Raw genomic sequence first — 13955 nt, 5'->3', positions numbered from 1 at the left:
AAAAAAAAAAAAAAAAAAAGAAAGAAAGTCAACAGAGACCCAGATGAAGCAGGGCTCTGTTATGGACTTTGGATTTGATTCTAAGTGAGATGGGAAGCTGTTGGAGGGTTTTGAAGAGTGCTATGGTATGACTTCTACTTTATCGCTGCCATTCGGACTGCTATCTTGAGATTAGACTGAAGGAGAGAAAAGGCAGAAGCAGTGAGAGCAATGAGAAGGCTGCAGTAATCCAGGGAGGGGAATGATAGCTTCTCGAGCCCAGGGGGGAAGATGTGGTCAGATGCTGAATGTTTGGAAGGTAGAACCTACAGAATTTCCCAAAGGATTGGATGTGGCCTGTGAAACTAAGAGAGGAATTAAACATGACTCGAAGTAGTTGGAAGGATGCGACTGCCATTTATTGAGATGGGATGGGACAGGTTGAAGGGGAGATTAAGAGTTCAGTTTGGGGCTGCTTTGTTTGTGGTTCCTATTAGTCCTGCAAAATGAAGATGCCAAGCAGGCAGTTAGATAGGCAGGTCAGAAATCCATTTGGGGCTGCAGATATGCATTGGAATTGATCAACATATAGATGGCATTTATGACCAAGACAGTGGGAGATCACCCAGGGAGTGCGTGTAGGTAGAGAAAAGAAATTGACTGAGATCTAAGTCCTGGGACCCTGAAATGTTTAGAAGTTGGAGAGAGGTGGACATACAGCAAAGGAGACTGAGAAGGAGTAGTAACCAGGGAGGTAGGAGGAAAACCACGAAAATGTGATGTTGTGGAATCCGAGCAAAGGAGGAGGTGTTTCCTGGAGGAGGGAGAAGTCAACTGCAGCAAGTCTTGCTGATGGGTCACATGAGATGAGTACAGAGAGCAACCGTTAGATTTGGAAAGTGGAGGTCACTGGCTAACCTTGATGAGAGAGTGGTCTCAGGTGATGAAGTTGAAAGCACGAGGGGAGCAGAGTCCAGACAGCATGAGAGGAGGATGACAGAGTGTGCATGAACATCACTTTTGAGTTTTGCTGCAAAATGAAGTGGAGAAATGGGGCAATTGGCCAAGAGTTGGTTTGATCCCAGCGTGGGTTTACCAGGTAAGTAGAATAGAGGACATGGGGGACCATGGATTGATGGTGCTTACAAGGGAATCATTGTAATGAATCCAAGCCAATGTGTTAAGCAATGGAGTCAAATAGCCAAAGTCAGCCCACTTGCCCATGTATTAAGTGCCTGGGATTTTGACCCTTGCAAGGAATCATTTAGATCCTCTGAATCCCACCTACCACCTTTCTGAGCTCTTACCACATGTCAATCCCCCAGATGACTCAAGATCACAGTCATTCTTGCTCCTGCCCTGATTATTTAACACGCTCTTAGACATCATCTCCCTGCTCTGTACCCACCCTCACCTGCCCATTTTAACAGCAAGCTCCACATCATTTCCTTTAATATCCACTGCTACTACATGCCCTTCCACATGTTTACTTAACCCACAAGATCCTCTGAGAAAATCATGTCACTTGGCTGGAAAAGCAGTTTCTCAGAGAGAAGTAAATTCTGCAAAGGTGAGTAGATCAGATACACACCAACTCCTGTCCAGACCCAAAGAGCATTGCCAGAGTGAAGGCATCTGCAAACAGGTGAGCTCTTCGCCCACAGACAGAGGCCCCACTGGGAGGCATATATGTCCTCCAATGGGAGCAAGACGTTCAACATGTGTTCCCAGCAACAGCAATAAAGAGCTCTTAAAATCAACCAGACCCTGATCTATTTGCACATTTCAAAAACTAAAGGGAAGCTGTATTGATTCACATCTGGCTGGCAGGAGGCACAGTGCTAGGGCCCATGAATACTTTTAGGGACCCACAAAAATGTTTTAACTTCTTCTAAAATCAGAAGAAAAAGATGAATATTATAATGACACTGAATACATAAAAAGGAATCCAGCCTAGATTATACTCATCTTTATACCAATGCAGTCATAAAATGTAATTTTTAGTATTTTTATGGAGGAAAGGGCCCATGAAGGCAAAAGAGTCTCGGGTCCATGAAAGTCATACTGTGGCCCCTGCCAACTTGACGTTTATGGCTTTCTCCAAAGCTGGATATTTTGATGTGTACATTTTGACATATCTCTCTCTAAGTAATTGCTTTGAGATGTACAAATACTTATTTCTTAACAGTTAGCAAATAGTGTGTGCAATAGACACCCCTGGCCCTGTCAAGGGTGGGAGAGGAATGCAGCAGGACTCTTCATCAGCCTCTTCTGGCCCCACCCTTGCTCACCAGATCATCCACTATTAGTTGAGAGGAGGCTGGGAGCACCCGCATGGGACTTTCTTCTTTCCTTTCCTCCCTCCCTTCCTCCCTTCCTTCTTTCCTTCCTTCCCTTCATTCTTCCCTCCCGCCCTCCTTCCTTCCTTCTTTTCCTCCCTTCCTCCTTCTCTCTCTCTTTCTTTCTTCCTTCCTCCCCTCCCTCCCTCTCTTCCTTCCTTCCTTCCTTCCTTTTTTCCTTCCTTCCTTCCTTTCCTTCCTTCTTTCCTTCCTTTCTTCTTTCTTTCTTTCTTTCTTTCTTTCTTTCTTTCTTTCTTTCTTTCTTTCTTTGAGACAGCGTCTCCCTTTGTTGCCCAGGCTGGAGTGCAGTGGTGCAGTCATAGCTCACCGAAGCCTCTAGCTTCTGGGCTCAAGCAATCCTGTCACCTAGCCTTTTGAGTAGCTGGGACTACCGGCGTGAGCCACTGCACCCAACCTTGCTTTTTCTTTATAGATCCTTTGGTGCTCCCGCCCTGTCAGGCCAATAGTAATAGTTATCATTATGAAAATACTGATCATGATAACAGTGAACAGTCGTGGAACTCTCATAGCGTGTTGAGCAGTGAACCCAGCACTTAACACGATTGAGGAAATAATAAAATAGGTGAACTAATTTGATTCAACAGCACCCATTTTTATAATACATTCAACTTCTAAGAAGGAGTGTGGCTTCTCACTACACAGCCTGACTGCCTTTAGCAAATATGCACATGTCCAAGTGTGTTAAGTGCATCTGAGAACGGGTCTTTGAGTGATAGCCTTGACAGGGAATTCCAGCCTTCTCCCTCCCAACATGCTCACCATTCTTCAGGATCACATCTTCACTCTGCCTCGAGGGGCTCAACGCCTGGGGGCTCTTGACGCTGCTCAGGGCCCTGGAGAAGTGCTCATCCACTACGCTGCCGATGTCCCCTTGGAAATAGGTGAAAAGGACACACCGGGAATTCCATTCCGTCTTTATAGGCCTCTGCCTACCCCGAGGCAGTGGGATGGCAGTCTTCTTCATTTCTTCCATTGTGGGAGAGTGACACAGGTGATAGCTGCGGACCAAATGCAAAACGTCACTGGCACTATTTTACCAAGTGGCTTGGCTGTAGTTTGGACAAGTGGCATCCTTGGGGGTAAGCAATTTTCTCCTACCAAGCACAGGTTCTCACTGGGGTCCCAGGGAGCCACCAAGCTCCTGAAGGTCTACAACAATGCTGTTGAGGACCTTTGTCTAATCAGTGTTCAGAGAACAACATGACAAAGCTCTGCAAAGTGCTGAGAGGGGCCTTCTCCTACAAATGAGAATTATCAGGCAACATGACTAGAAAAACATCAGGAAATGGGGAGGTAGGAGGTCACTGAGGCCAAATAGTAGAGTAACTTTCCTTCTGGGGAGGTGCCTTCCTCCCAAAAGAATAAGCCAAGGTCAGCCCAGAACTACCTATAGGCACAGGGTCCCCTGGCGAGCTAGACTAAGCAATCCAGCAGGTGCTTGCCAACTTCAGTTTGCACAGTAAGCATCACTTTCCATCTTGACTATTTCCATGCAAGAGAGTAAAACACATCAAATTCTCCCACTCTTTCTGCTGCCCTACTCTATGAAAGACCGTGTCCTGCACCTACCCCCAACCCACCTTAGAAACTAGCAATTACAAACACTGCCAGCTCTATGATCTCCAGACAGATATATTCTGAACAAAATACAGATATCCAAAAAACAGTTTTACACTAATATATTATGGCAATATTGGAGGAAAGCTCCCGAAAGGTCATAAGATTGCAAGCTCTGTTTGCTACCATAGCTCCTGTATTTAGAACAGTGCCTGGAATAAAGTATTAATAGATGCCCAAGAGCTGTTTGCTGAATTGCCTTAGACCTGTGTCCCAGCAGTGGCATCATCATATTCTACCTTGTGAGTTCCTGGGAAGCAGAGGCTGTCCATTTGCATCTAGGACAGGACCTGGCACATGAGATATGCTGTGGCCCTCCTTTACTAGGGAAGTAGTCTGTCTGGATGTTTCCTTACCTTTCCTTACCTTCCTTACCCAATCTGATTCGCCAGGTGCTCTGGCTAAAGATGTATCTAATCTATTCATTCTTGTCAATATAATGAAAATGCCAGAGTTTAACAGACTGTCTCCCTCTCTGGTTTATGAGATCCTTGAGAATGGAGAGCATTTCTTATTCATTTCTTCATCTCGAGCATCTAGCACAAAGTAGGTGTTCAGTAACCAATGGCTGAATAACTGAATGCCATTTCATGCAGAGAAAATGCAATGTCAAAAAATCATACCAAATTAGGGGTCAGAAGGCCTGGGGTTTTCCTTGGCTGTGTAACTTTGGGGGAACCACATAGCTTCTCTGGGCTTCATGCTACTCTTGGGTAAAAGGAAGGAGTTGGAGTATGTGAATTATTTTACGGTTCTATTGGAAGTGTCAACAGGTAATGATAGGGACATTAGAAAGGAATCTGGCAATACGCAAGGGACCCTTTTAAAAAAATGTTCTTCTTTTAGTATCATTCTAGCTTCAGTTACAACTGGATTGTGATATCTAGAGAAGCCTTTGATTGAGCGCCATTATTCTGTTTCTCCTGGTTGGCAGTCATGCTAAGCATAATCAGGAACTACCTCAAAAATGAATCCATTGCACCCTTATTTCAAAAAACATGTGAACAACCACTTTGAAAAACTGGTAGTTTCTAATAAAGTTAAACATATTCTTACCATATGATCCAGCAAATCTCACGTCTAGGTACATGCAGCCAAGAGAAACAAAAACCATGTCCACACAAAGACTTGTACATGAATGTTCATAGTAGCTTTCTTCATAACAGCCAAAATATGGAAACTACCCAAATGTCTATCACCAGGAAAAGAAATAAACTTGCTGTGACATATTTATACAATGGAATGTTACTCAGCAATAATAATAAAAAAAAACCTACCAATTCACACAATAGCATGGATGAATCTCAAAAACATTGTGTTGACTGAAAGAAGCCAGACACCAAAGACCACATATTGTATGATTCCACCTACATGGAACAAGCATAAATAATCTGTCAGAACAGATAGAAGTCAGAACAGTGGTTGCCTATGGGGTAGAGACTGACCAGGAAAGAGCATGAGGGAGCCCTCCGGGGTGTGGAAATGTTCTACATCTTGATGAAGGTGATGGTTACTACATGAATGTATACATTTGTTAAAACTCATCAAATTTTACACTTAAGATTTGTGCATTTCAGTGTAGGTAAATTATTTCTCAATTTTTAAAAAAACACATGCTATCTTTAGATACTTGGAGTGGTAGAAACAAAGCAAAGGTGTTATGAACTATAAAGTAATGATAAGTGTGGAGGCAGCTCTTTTTTAAAAGTCACAGTTTACAGAATACCTACTCTGTGCCAGAAACTACACATATATCTTTTCCAATCTTTTTTTTTTTTTTTTTTGAGACAGGGTCTTGCTCTGTCACTCAGCTTAGAGTGCTGTGGCATGATCATAGCTCACTGTAACCTTGAACTCCCTCCTCAGTACCCCAGATGCTGGGATTACAGGTGTGAGCCACTGTACCCGGCTACTTCTCCAATCTTTACAACCCTCAAAGTAGGCATTAATTATCCCCTTTTTACAGATGAGCTATTTGAAGCTTAGAGAGGGTAAAATAAACTCCCCAGGCTACGCAGTTAGGTAGTGGCAGGGCTGCGATTTGAACCCAGGTCTTTCTCCTTCCCCCGCCATCACTTACGTCTACCTGGTGAGTCTAATAGTCCCTATCCCTCTCTGGGCCTCAGTCTCCCCATCTATCAAATGTGGTGGCAGGCTTAGTCTCTAATCCCTAGGGGGCCTCAAGCCAGGACCCCACACCAGCTAGCTGGTCTCCATCAGGGAATGCAGGCAGAAACTCAGTCTACCCCCTCAGGACTTCCCTGCTTGCTAATGCAAAGGCCAGTGAGCACCTTTGGAGGACTCGCCCTCTTACTCTCAGAACTACCAGAGGCCACTGCTGTAGGCTCAGGCTTGACACAACTTGCAATCTCTCTTTGGTAACTCCCCCTGAAGCCACAAGGGAAGGAGCTGGCAGGATCCAGGGCCCTGACACATGTTCCTAATCGCCTTGGGTAGAGTTCATAAAGACCACAGACCAACCGGCCACAGCCAGGAAAGGTTAGAGATGGAGAAAGTTGGAGGCTATGTTTCAGCCGCTTCACCTTGGAGGGCTCAGACCTTGAGCAGCTGGGGATCCTGAATCCTCCAAAAGTACTGTCTCTACCCCTTTGTCCTCCCTGAACACACGAACACACACTCAAAAGGAAAGCTGCGGGTTACTTCTCTTGATGCAGCTCACAAGCAACTACCTAGGCTGTACTCAGACTGGAGTGGAGATGAACTGTATTTGAAGGACATTAAAATTCTGAGAATTGTCATTGGCTTAATCCTATGAAGAACTGTGTCTCCCTGCACTTCTGGAAAAACTTAAGCAGCTTCGTTCACAAATGAGCCATCCATAAGGGGTCTCTTTATTCACGAACGAATTGGTGGGGTGGGTCTGGCTTAGGAGAAAGAGATGCTATGAAGCTGGGCCTAAGGGGATGTCAGTCAGGCTGAAGAAAGGGTCAGAGTGTCCTGGAGAAGATGTTTCTGTACCAATGCCTGGCTGGTAGCAAAAGCCTCTTGTAGACAAAACCTCAAGGTTAAGCTTTGCCAGCTGTGCAGTCAGAATGGTATAATTACAAAACTACATGCAGCTTGCAACCTCCCCAGCTCGCAACCTCCCCAGCTCGCAATATATAGAGACATCACGTGCTCCAAGTGGACCTCAAAATATTGCCCAAACTTCTGCAAAAAATAACCTTGAACACAGAATCCAAAACCTGCAGTTTGTCCTGAACTCTACCATAGCCTGCCTGTGTGGACACGCTCACCACACTTCTGCCAAATGGTACCTAGCACTCTGGGGCTGCAGTGGGAAGTTAGAGGGGTTGGTTGTCACAACAATCACTCGGAACAAAAGCTCCAAAGGGATGAGATTGTATCTCATTGAGCGAAGCATGTGATACCCCCCATTTCTTCTCAGTTAAATTTCCATCTTTCTTCCCCCCAAAAGTCCCCAGCTTCTCTTACCTTAATTCCAGAACATCACCTGAGACAGAGCAAGATTCTATGGCTTGGAAAATGTGCGTTTTGCTGGCCAGAGCTGCCTGGCCCACTTCGGAGCAGCTCGTTGCTTGCAGAAGCAGGAGCTGGAAATTTGTACCCCCCCTTGCTACTTTCTACCCCTCTAGCTGGGGCTATACAAGGCGTTTCCTGCTAGCTATCTATCAAGAATGCAGAAAATGCACTCCAACGAGTCAACCTGGTTGGGCACCTGCAGGAATGAGGAAAGTGGTAGCTCTTTTTTATTTCTTTCTTTTTGCATTAAAAAAATACTTTGTGAGATTGTCTCTTGGACTAGGAGGCCAATTATTTGCCTGAAACCATACACAGGGTCAATAACATCTAAAACATCAGTTACGGGGTTTAGATCAAACTGATGTCATACTTGATCTCAGGAACTGAGAGTTAGTTTGGGTATGTCTAGTTTCTCTCTCTCCCCTTGGGAAGAAAAGGGAAGCCCAGATCCCCAGGATTCTGGACTAGTCACAGCCTTCTGTGGGCTGCAGGGGGAGGGAGGACTTCTCTGAACCTGCCTTAGACAAAGCAGTTCAGGGACTCCAGCAGGAGGTTTGGAGCAGGGGGTCCTAATCCTCATTTTTAAAAACTCTCAATATTACCTCAGTAAGTGGCGCTATCATTCAGGTCCCAAACCCTAGAGTCATTCTTTCTTCCTCTTTTTCTCTATTTCAACAACTTTAGTTCAACAAATATTTATTGAACATCTGCTATGTGCCAGGCACTATTGTGGAAGTTGTGCTCTATAGTGAACAAAACAGACCAAATCCCTGCCTTCATGGGATAAATACATACACACATTATATGTTTGTGTATGCACATGCATAGGTATATTATATGTATAATGTCAGATGGTGATAAGCACATGAAGATAAATTAAACAGGGAAGGGGAAGAGGGAGTTCTGGGGTTAGGTGCTAATTTATAGAGGGTGGCCAAGAAAGGATTCTCTGATAAGGACATTTGAGCAAAACCCTGAGTGAGAAAGCCACATGGATACCTGATTTCCTGATACTTGAGGGAACATCTCATGCAAAAGATGAGATCATATTTAGTTTGTTCACAGAACACAGGAGGCTGGTGTGGCTGGAGAGGAGAGAGTGAGGGGAGAGGGTGATGGGGGCCAGATCACATAGGACCTCATCTGTCATGCTTAGGCTTTTTGGCTTTTCCTCTTAAGTGGGAAGGAGACCCACAAATCCGGAAAGCTCTGCTTTCCACACACTTTCCAATCTGTCCTTTCTCACCACCTCCCCAATGTTCACCCTCACCCAAGCCCCCATCATTTCTCCCCAGGACCACCTCCACAGCCTCCTGCCCAACTCCTCAGTTCCACACTTGCCCTGTCTAATCTGTTCACCCCAAGACAGACACATGATCATCTTAGAACATTCATAGAATGCACTCACTCCTTGTTTAAAAGCTCCCAATGAAAACAGTTGACCTCATGGAGGTAGAGAGTAAAATAATAGATACCAGAGGCTGGGAAGTGTGTGTGTGTGTGTGCGTGTGTGTGTGTGTGTGTGTGTGTGTGTGTGTGTGTGTGAGGGGGGTGAAGAGAGTTTGTTTAATGGGTATAAACATACAATTAGATGTAATAAATTCTAATGTTCCATAGCAAAGTAGGGTGACTATAGTTAGCAACGATGTATTGAATTTCAAAGTAGCTAGAAGAGGGTACCTGGAGTGTTCCTAACACCTACAAATGATAAATACTCAACTTGATCATTACACAGTCTGCTCATGCAACAAATGCTCACGTGTACTCCATAAATATTTAAAATATTATGTATCAATTAAAAATGGCTTCTCTTCCTGCAGCATGGCCTGCCAGGTCCTCCCCGACTGGCCCCTGCCTCCATTTCTTACCTTATCTCTTACCACTCTCCCCTTCACGCCACTCCCCTTTGCCAACTTCCTGGCTGCTCTTTGAACAGGTTAAACACCTTCTAGTCTTTCCCTGGCCTATTTCCTCTCTCCACAATGCCCATTGCCCAGGAGTCCTCATGACTTGCTCCCTTACTGTGTTCAAACCTCTGCTCAGTCACTTCGTCCTTCTCTAACCATCCTACCCAAAGTAGTAGCCTTTGGGAATCTCTGTCCTATCACTCTACTTTGTGTTTCTTCATAGCACTTTTCAGCTCTCGATATCATATTGCATATTTATTTGTTTACAGTTTGTCACCCCTTCTAAAATAACGCCTGGCATATAGTGGGGACTTAGTAAATATTTGTGGAATGAATGTATGAGAAGTGTGTGTGTGTTGGGGGGAATTATTCAAGTATTCACACAAGTAAATGTACAACTGCAACAGTGATGACTCAATGCCTGGCACTAGGAGAGCCTGTGATCAGGACCCTTGACTTAATCAGGGAAGGCAGGGTAACTTCCCTGTGGAAATAGTGCTTGAGGTCAGGGAGGGAGGAGTGTTCCCAGCTCCCAGAGGCAGAAGGGGCCTTGGCAAATCTGAGTGACAGGAGCAGAGGAAGCAGTGTGGTTGGAGTGGAGGCAGAGGGAGGGAGCCGGTGCAAGGAGATCTGGGAAGGTAGGCAGAGGGCAAAGTTGGCAGGGCTTTGCAGGCCATATTGTGGAATTTTATCTTTGTCCTAAGAATAAGAAGAAGCTATTACAGGAGTTTACGGAACTGTGTTGAGGAGTGTGGGGAAGGAGAGGGAAAGGGAAATAACATAAACAGATGTGCATTTTGTAAACATCAGTTTGGCTACAGTGGAGAGAAAGGATTGAGGGAGTAAGTAGATGTGAATAGACCAGTTAGAGAGCTGTTCTCATAGTCTAGGGAAGTGATGATGGTATTAATAGCTGCATATGGGGAGTGGGGGACAGGAGCTGGAAGTAGAGAGAAGTGGATAGATTGAAGAGGTATTTAGAAAATAAAATTGACAGATTTGGTACAGAATTGGATATAAGGAAGAAGGGATATCAATTCTTAGGTTTGGGGGTCGCATAAATTGATGAGTGTGATTTGATTGAGATATGAAACATTGGAAGAATGTCATGTTTAGGAGAGGAAATAAAGACTTCTACTTTCAACATGTTGATTTTGAGGAGTCTTAGAGTCATCTAAGAAGATATGACAGCAGTTGGTTAGTCGGGAGAGAGGTCTGAGTGAGAGATATAAATTTGGGGGCCAATGGTATATAGATGGCTATTGAAGCCTTGGGCTCTAACTCACCCATGGAGGGTAGAGAGTGAGACATAAAGAGGGACTAAGACCAGACTTTGTGTCACTCCAACATTTGCCAGCCAGGCAGAAGTGATGAGCCAGCAAACATAACTGAGAAGGAATGGGCAAGGAGGTAGGAGGAAAAGCAGAAGGATGCTAGTATCCTAAAGCCCAAAGAAGGATGGATTTAAAGGAGGGTGCTGTATCAGATTATTTGTAAGGTTTCTTACAGCTATTTTAGTCTAAGTAAATCAAGAGAAGGTAAAGTCCAAAATGGTAGAAGACTATTAACTTAGAATGTTCATTTTAGGTTTTCAAATGCAAGTGTTCACTTCCAGTTCAAGGTAATGAACTGAACCAATGTATTTAACCTCATCTTCCTTCCAAAATCCCACTAAAATGTTAAAATAAATATAAAAGTAAGAAGGAAAAAATCCAGAGCAATGCTAGAAAGCTCCGAAAAGTATCACCAGCAGACCAGAAAGCTACAGTGGGCCAGTTACTTCACTAAACTGTTTACATGTATTAAAGTATTTAAATAATTCTAACGGGCAAGTGCTATTATTATCTAATTTTTAAAAATTGAGTAAATAGAGCTACAGAGAGATGATGTCACTTATCCAATCCAGGCAGTCTGGCTCTAGGGTCTGCATGCTAAGCCACTATGTTATGTGACCTCCCAGAAACAGTAGGAGATTTCTGGAAATTATAATGTGGAACCCACACCCTGCTAACACAGTAATAGGAGAAAGATATTGGAGAAATGATCATGAATCTTCCAAATTGAGCCCCAGAAAAAGCTCAGAGTTAGGAGGGGCTAGGAGCTAGAGAGTCATGGAGCAGAAAGGAGAGAAGTGAGTTGAAGGTCTGCCAAAGCTACTGGGCCACTCTCCAACTCTGCGCACAGTGTCTTGCTGTAGTGTTCACCCCTGGCTATAGCCAGTGAGAATAGTTTTCTAAATAAAGCTCTTCTTGTGCACAGAGAGGGAACCTAGCATGGACTTTGTGGTTGGAGAGACAAGTGGGAGTGCCCAGGTAATTTGGGGGCCATGATAAGGATGTATAGAGAAAAGCCATCTTGGCCCAGCAGTTAAATCCTCTAAAGCACTATACATCCAAATGACACTTTGCCAACCTCTGTACTACTAGCTTCTAAGAATTCAACCAGTTCCCTATCCACCTTTCATAAACAGGAACCCTCCTGTTGGCACACCCCCAACCATTCACCTGCACAGTTTTGTCACATTCAGAGAGGAGGCCTGCCAGGTAAATAGTGATCTCCACAACTGCTGAGGTCCCCAGACCAGTTACCAAAGTGTAGCAGTCTAGACCTTCATATGAATGGCCAAACACCAGACATTTAAGGAAAACCAACAGCATGATACAGAAACACTAAGATGACAAGGCCAAACAATTGACTCCTGAGGGAAAAGTCAATGTGGAAAACACAAGCCAATATGTTTTAAAAATTCTAATTAGTATCTTGAGAGATGTCCAAGAGAATATTGCATGCACAGGACAAAAGTAGTCTGCCATGAAAAAGAAAGTTCTTATTGAAATTGAAAACATAAACACCGCAATAAAACAACTCAGTAAAATGGCAATGGAAATAATTTGAAAACTGTCTTAGTTTGGAAGCCCAAGTCATGGAAGATTAGTGGAACAGACTATAGAGTATAAATATACATGGAAATTTCATATTTTTAGAGGTTTCAAATCCGTGAGGAATAGATAGATTAATCAATTGATGATATTGAGACAATTGGCTATTCATGGGGAAAAGAATCAAGTTTAAGGCCTTTCTTAAACCTCAGTTATCCTCTTTCTCTCCTGCCTCAATGTCTCCATCTCTATTGGACCATTCTCATCCTCATTGATATGTGCTGATGTATCTCCCATCTCTCACACCCTCCTGTACCTCCATTTCCATTTCTCTGATCCCCTGCAGCAAAACTTGTTGTCCATGGTTGGTCACTATCTCTACTTCCCATTCACTCCTAAGCCTGCTTCATTGGAGCTTCCATTTTCATCACCACAATGTGTCTGCTCTTGTCAAGGTCACCAATTATCTCAATGTTACTAAATCCAATGCTACCTCTCTGTCCTCATTCTACTTAACTCTTACAGGCACTCAGCAGAGTTGATCACTCCTTTTCATTCTTTGAACATTCTCTTCTTGACTTCACGGTACCAACCCTCTCCTGATTTGCTCTGATTTCACAAGCTCTTTCTTCTCAGTCTCCTTAGCTCAACTTCTAAATCTGGGATTGCCTCAGGGATTGATTGGTTCTGAGATCCCTCCTCTGATTCTGAAATCTCTCCTTTGATGATCCCAGCCCAGAGTTTTAAATATCTTCTCTGTAACTATAACTCACAAATTTATATCTTCAGCCTAGACCTCTTCTCCTTAATATGTATCTCAAACTTAATATGTCTAAACTGAGGTCTTAACTCTCCCACCCCAATTTGTTTCTCATACTTTATGCAAAGAGAAATACCATAAGGTTAATGATATAAACATAACAATTAAACTATTAAACGACTAAAAGAACATATAGAAATGTATATATGGGAAATACATTACAATAAATATAATATTGAAGTGGGGAAGTTCTTTCTAACCCTGACATGAAGCTCAGGAGTCAGAAAGAAGAAGATTTACCAATCGACTGTGTGCCTAAAACCAACATAAAGTCACAAGACAAAGGGCAGACTCAAATTACTTGCAGTACCTCTCCATATGGCTACTAAGCATAATATAAAAAAAAACTTCTACGAATCATTATGAAAAGGCAAACAAGCCAATAGACAACTTGGCAAAGGACACGAATAACCAAATTGAAGAGGAAGAAATGCAGAGTCAACAAACATTTGAAACAATGCTTAACTTTACTAGTTATTAGGGAAGTACAAATTAAAATGAGATACCATTTTCAAATATCAGATTGGCAACAGTTGGAAAGATCAATGATGCCTGCTATTAACAAAAATGTGAGAACAAAACACTCTCATACACTTGTGAGTGCAAATTAGACACCTGATCTTAGCCAAAAGGCTGAGAAGTGATGTGAGTGTAAATTAGTTCAACATTTTTGGAGGGCAATTCAGTAGAATCTATCAAAATTTAAAATACACATGATTTATGATGTAGCAAACCCATTTTACAAAATCTATTTTAAAGAAATTTTAGTAAAACCTGAGACATGTATTGCGCGTGTGTGTGTGTGTGTGTGTGTGTGTGTGTGTGTTTCCTTTTGGGGGGATAGGGGAGGGTTGGGGAGCTTACTATTTTAAATCACATAGCCACACTT

The 13955-nt window shown here is 43.3% G+C and overlaps 1 protein-coding gene across 1 annotated transcript in view; it reads right to left on the bottom strand.

Annotated features, from left to right (window-relative positions):
* VGLL1 (vestigial-like family member 1) overlaps positions 1 to 3312 on the bottom strand; it is a 19472-nt gene extending 16160 nt beyond the window's left edge. Inside the window, 1 exon segment of the mRNA XM_012655465.1 lies at positions 3099 to 3312. Coding sequence (XP_012510919.1) covers positions 3099 to 3312 — 214 coding nt within the window.
* Between the last annotated feature and the right edge of the window lie 10643 nt (positions 3313 to 13955).

This window comes from Propithecus coquereli, unplaced genomic scaffold (assembly GCF_000956105.1).
Source record: "Propithecus coquereli isolate 6110/MARCELLA unplaced genomic scaffold, Pcoq_1.0 Scaffold478, whole genome shotgun sequence".
NCBI lineage: Eukaryota > Metazoa > Chordata > Mammalia > Primates > Indriidae > Propithecus > Propithecus coquereli.
The sequence above is the reverse complement of the archived record's forward strand: the minus strand, read 5'-3'. Positions and strand labels throughout refer to the sequence as shown.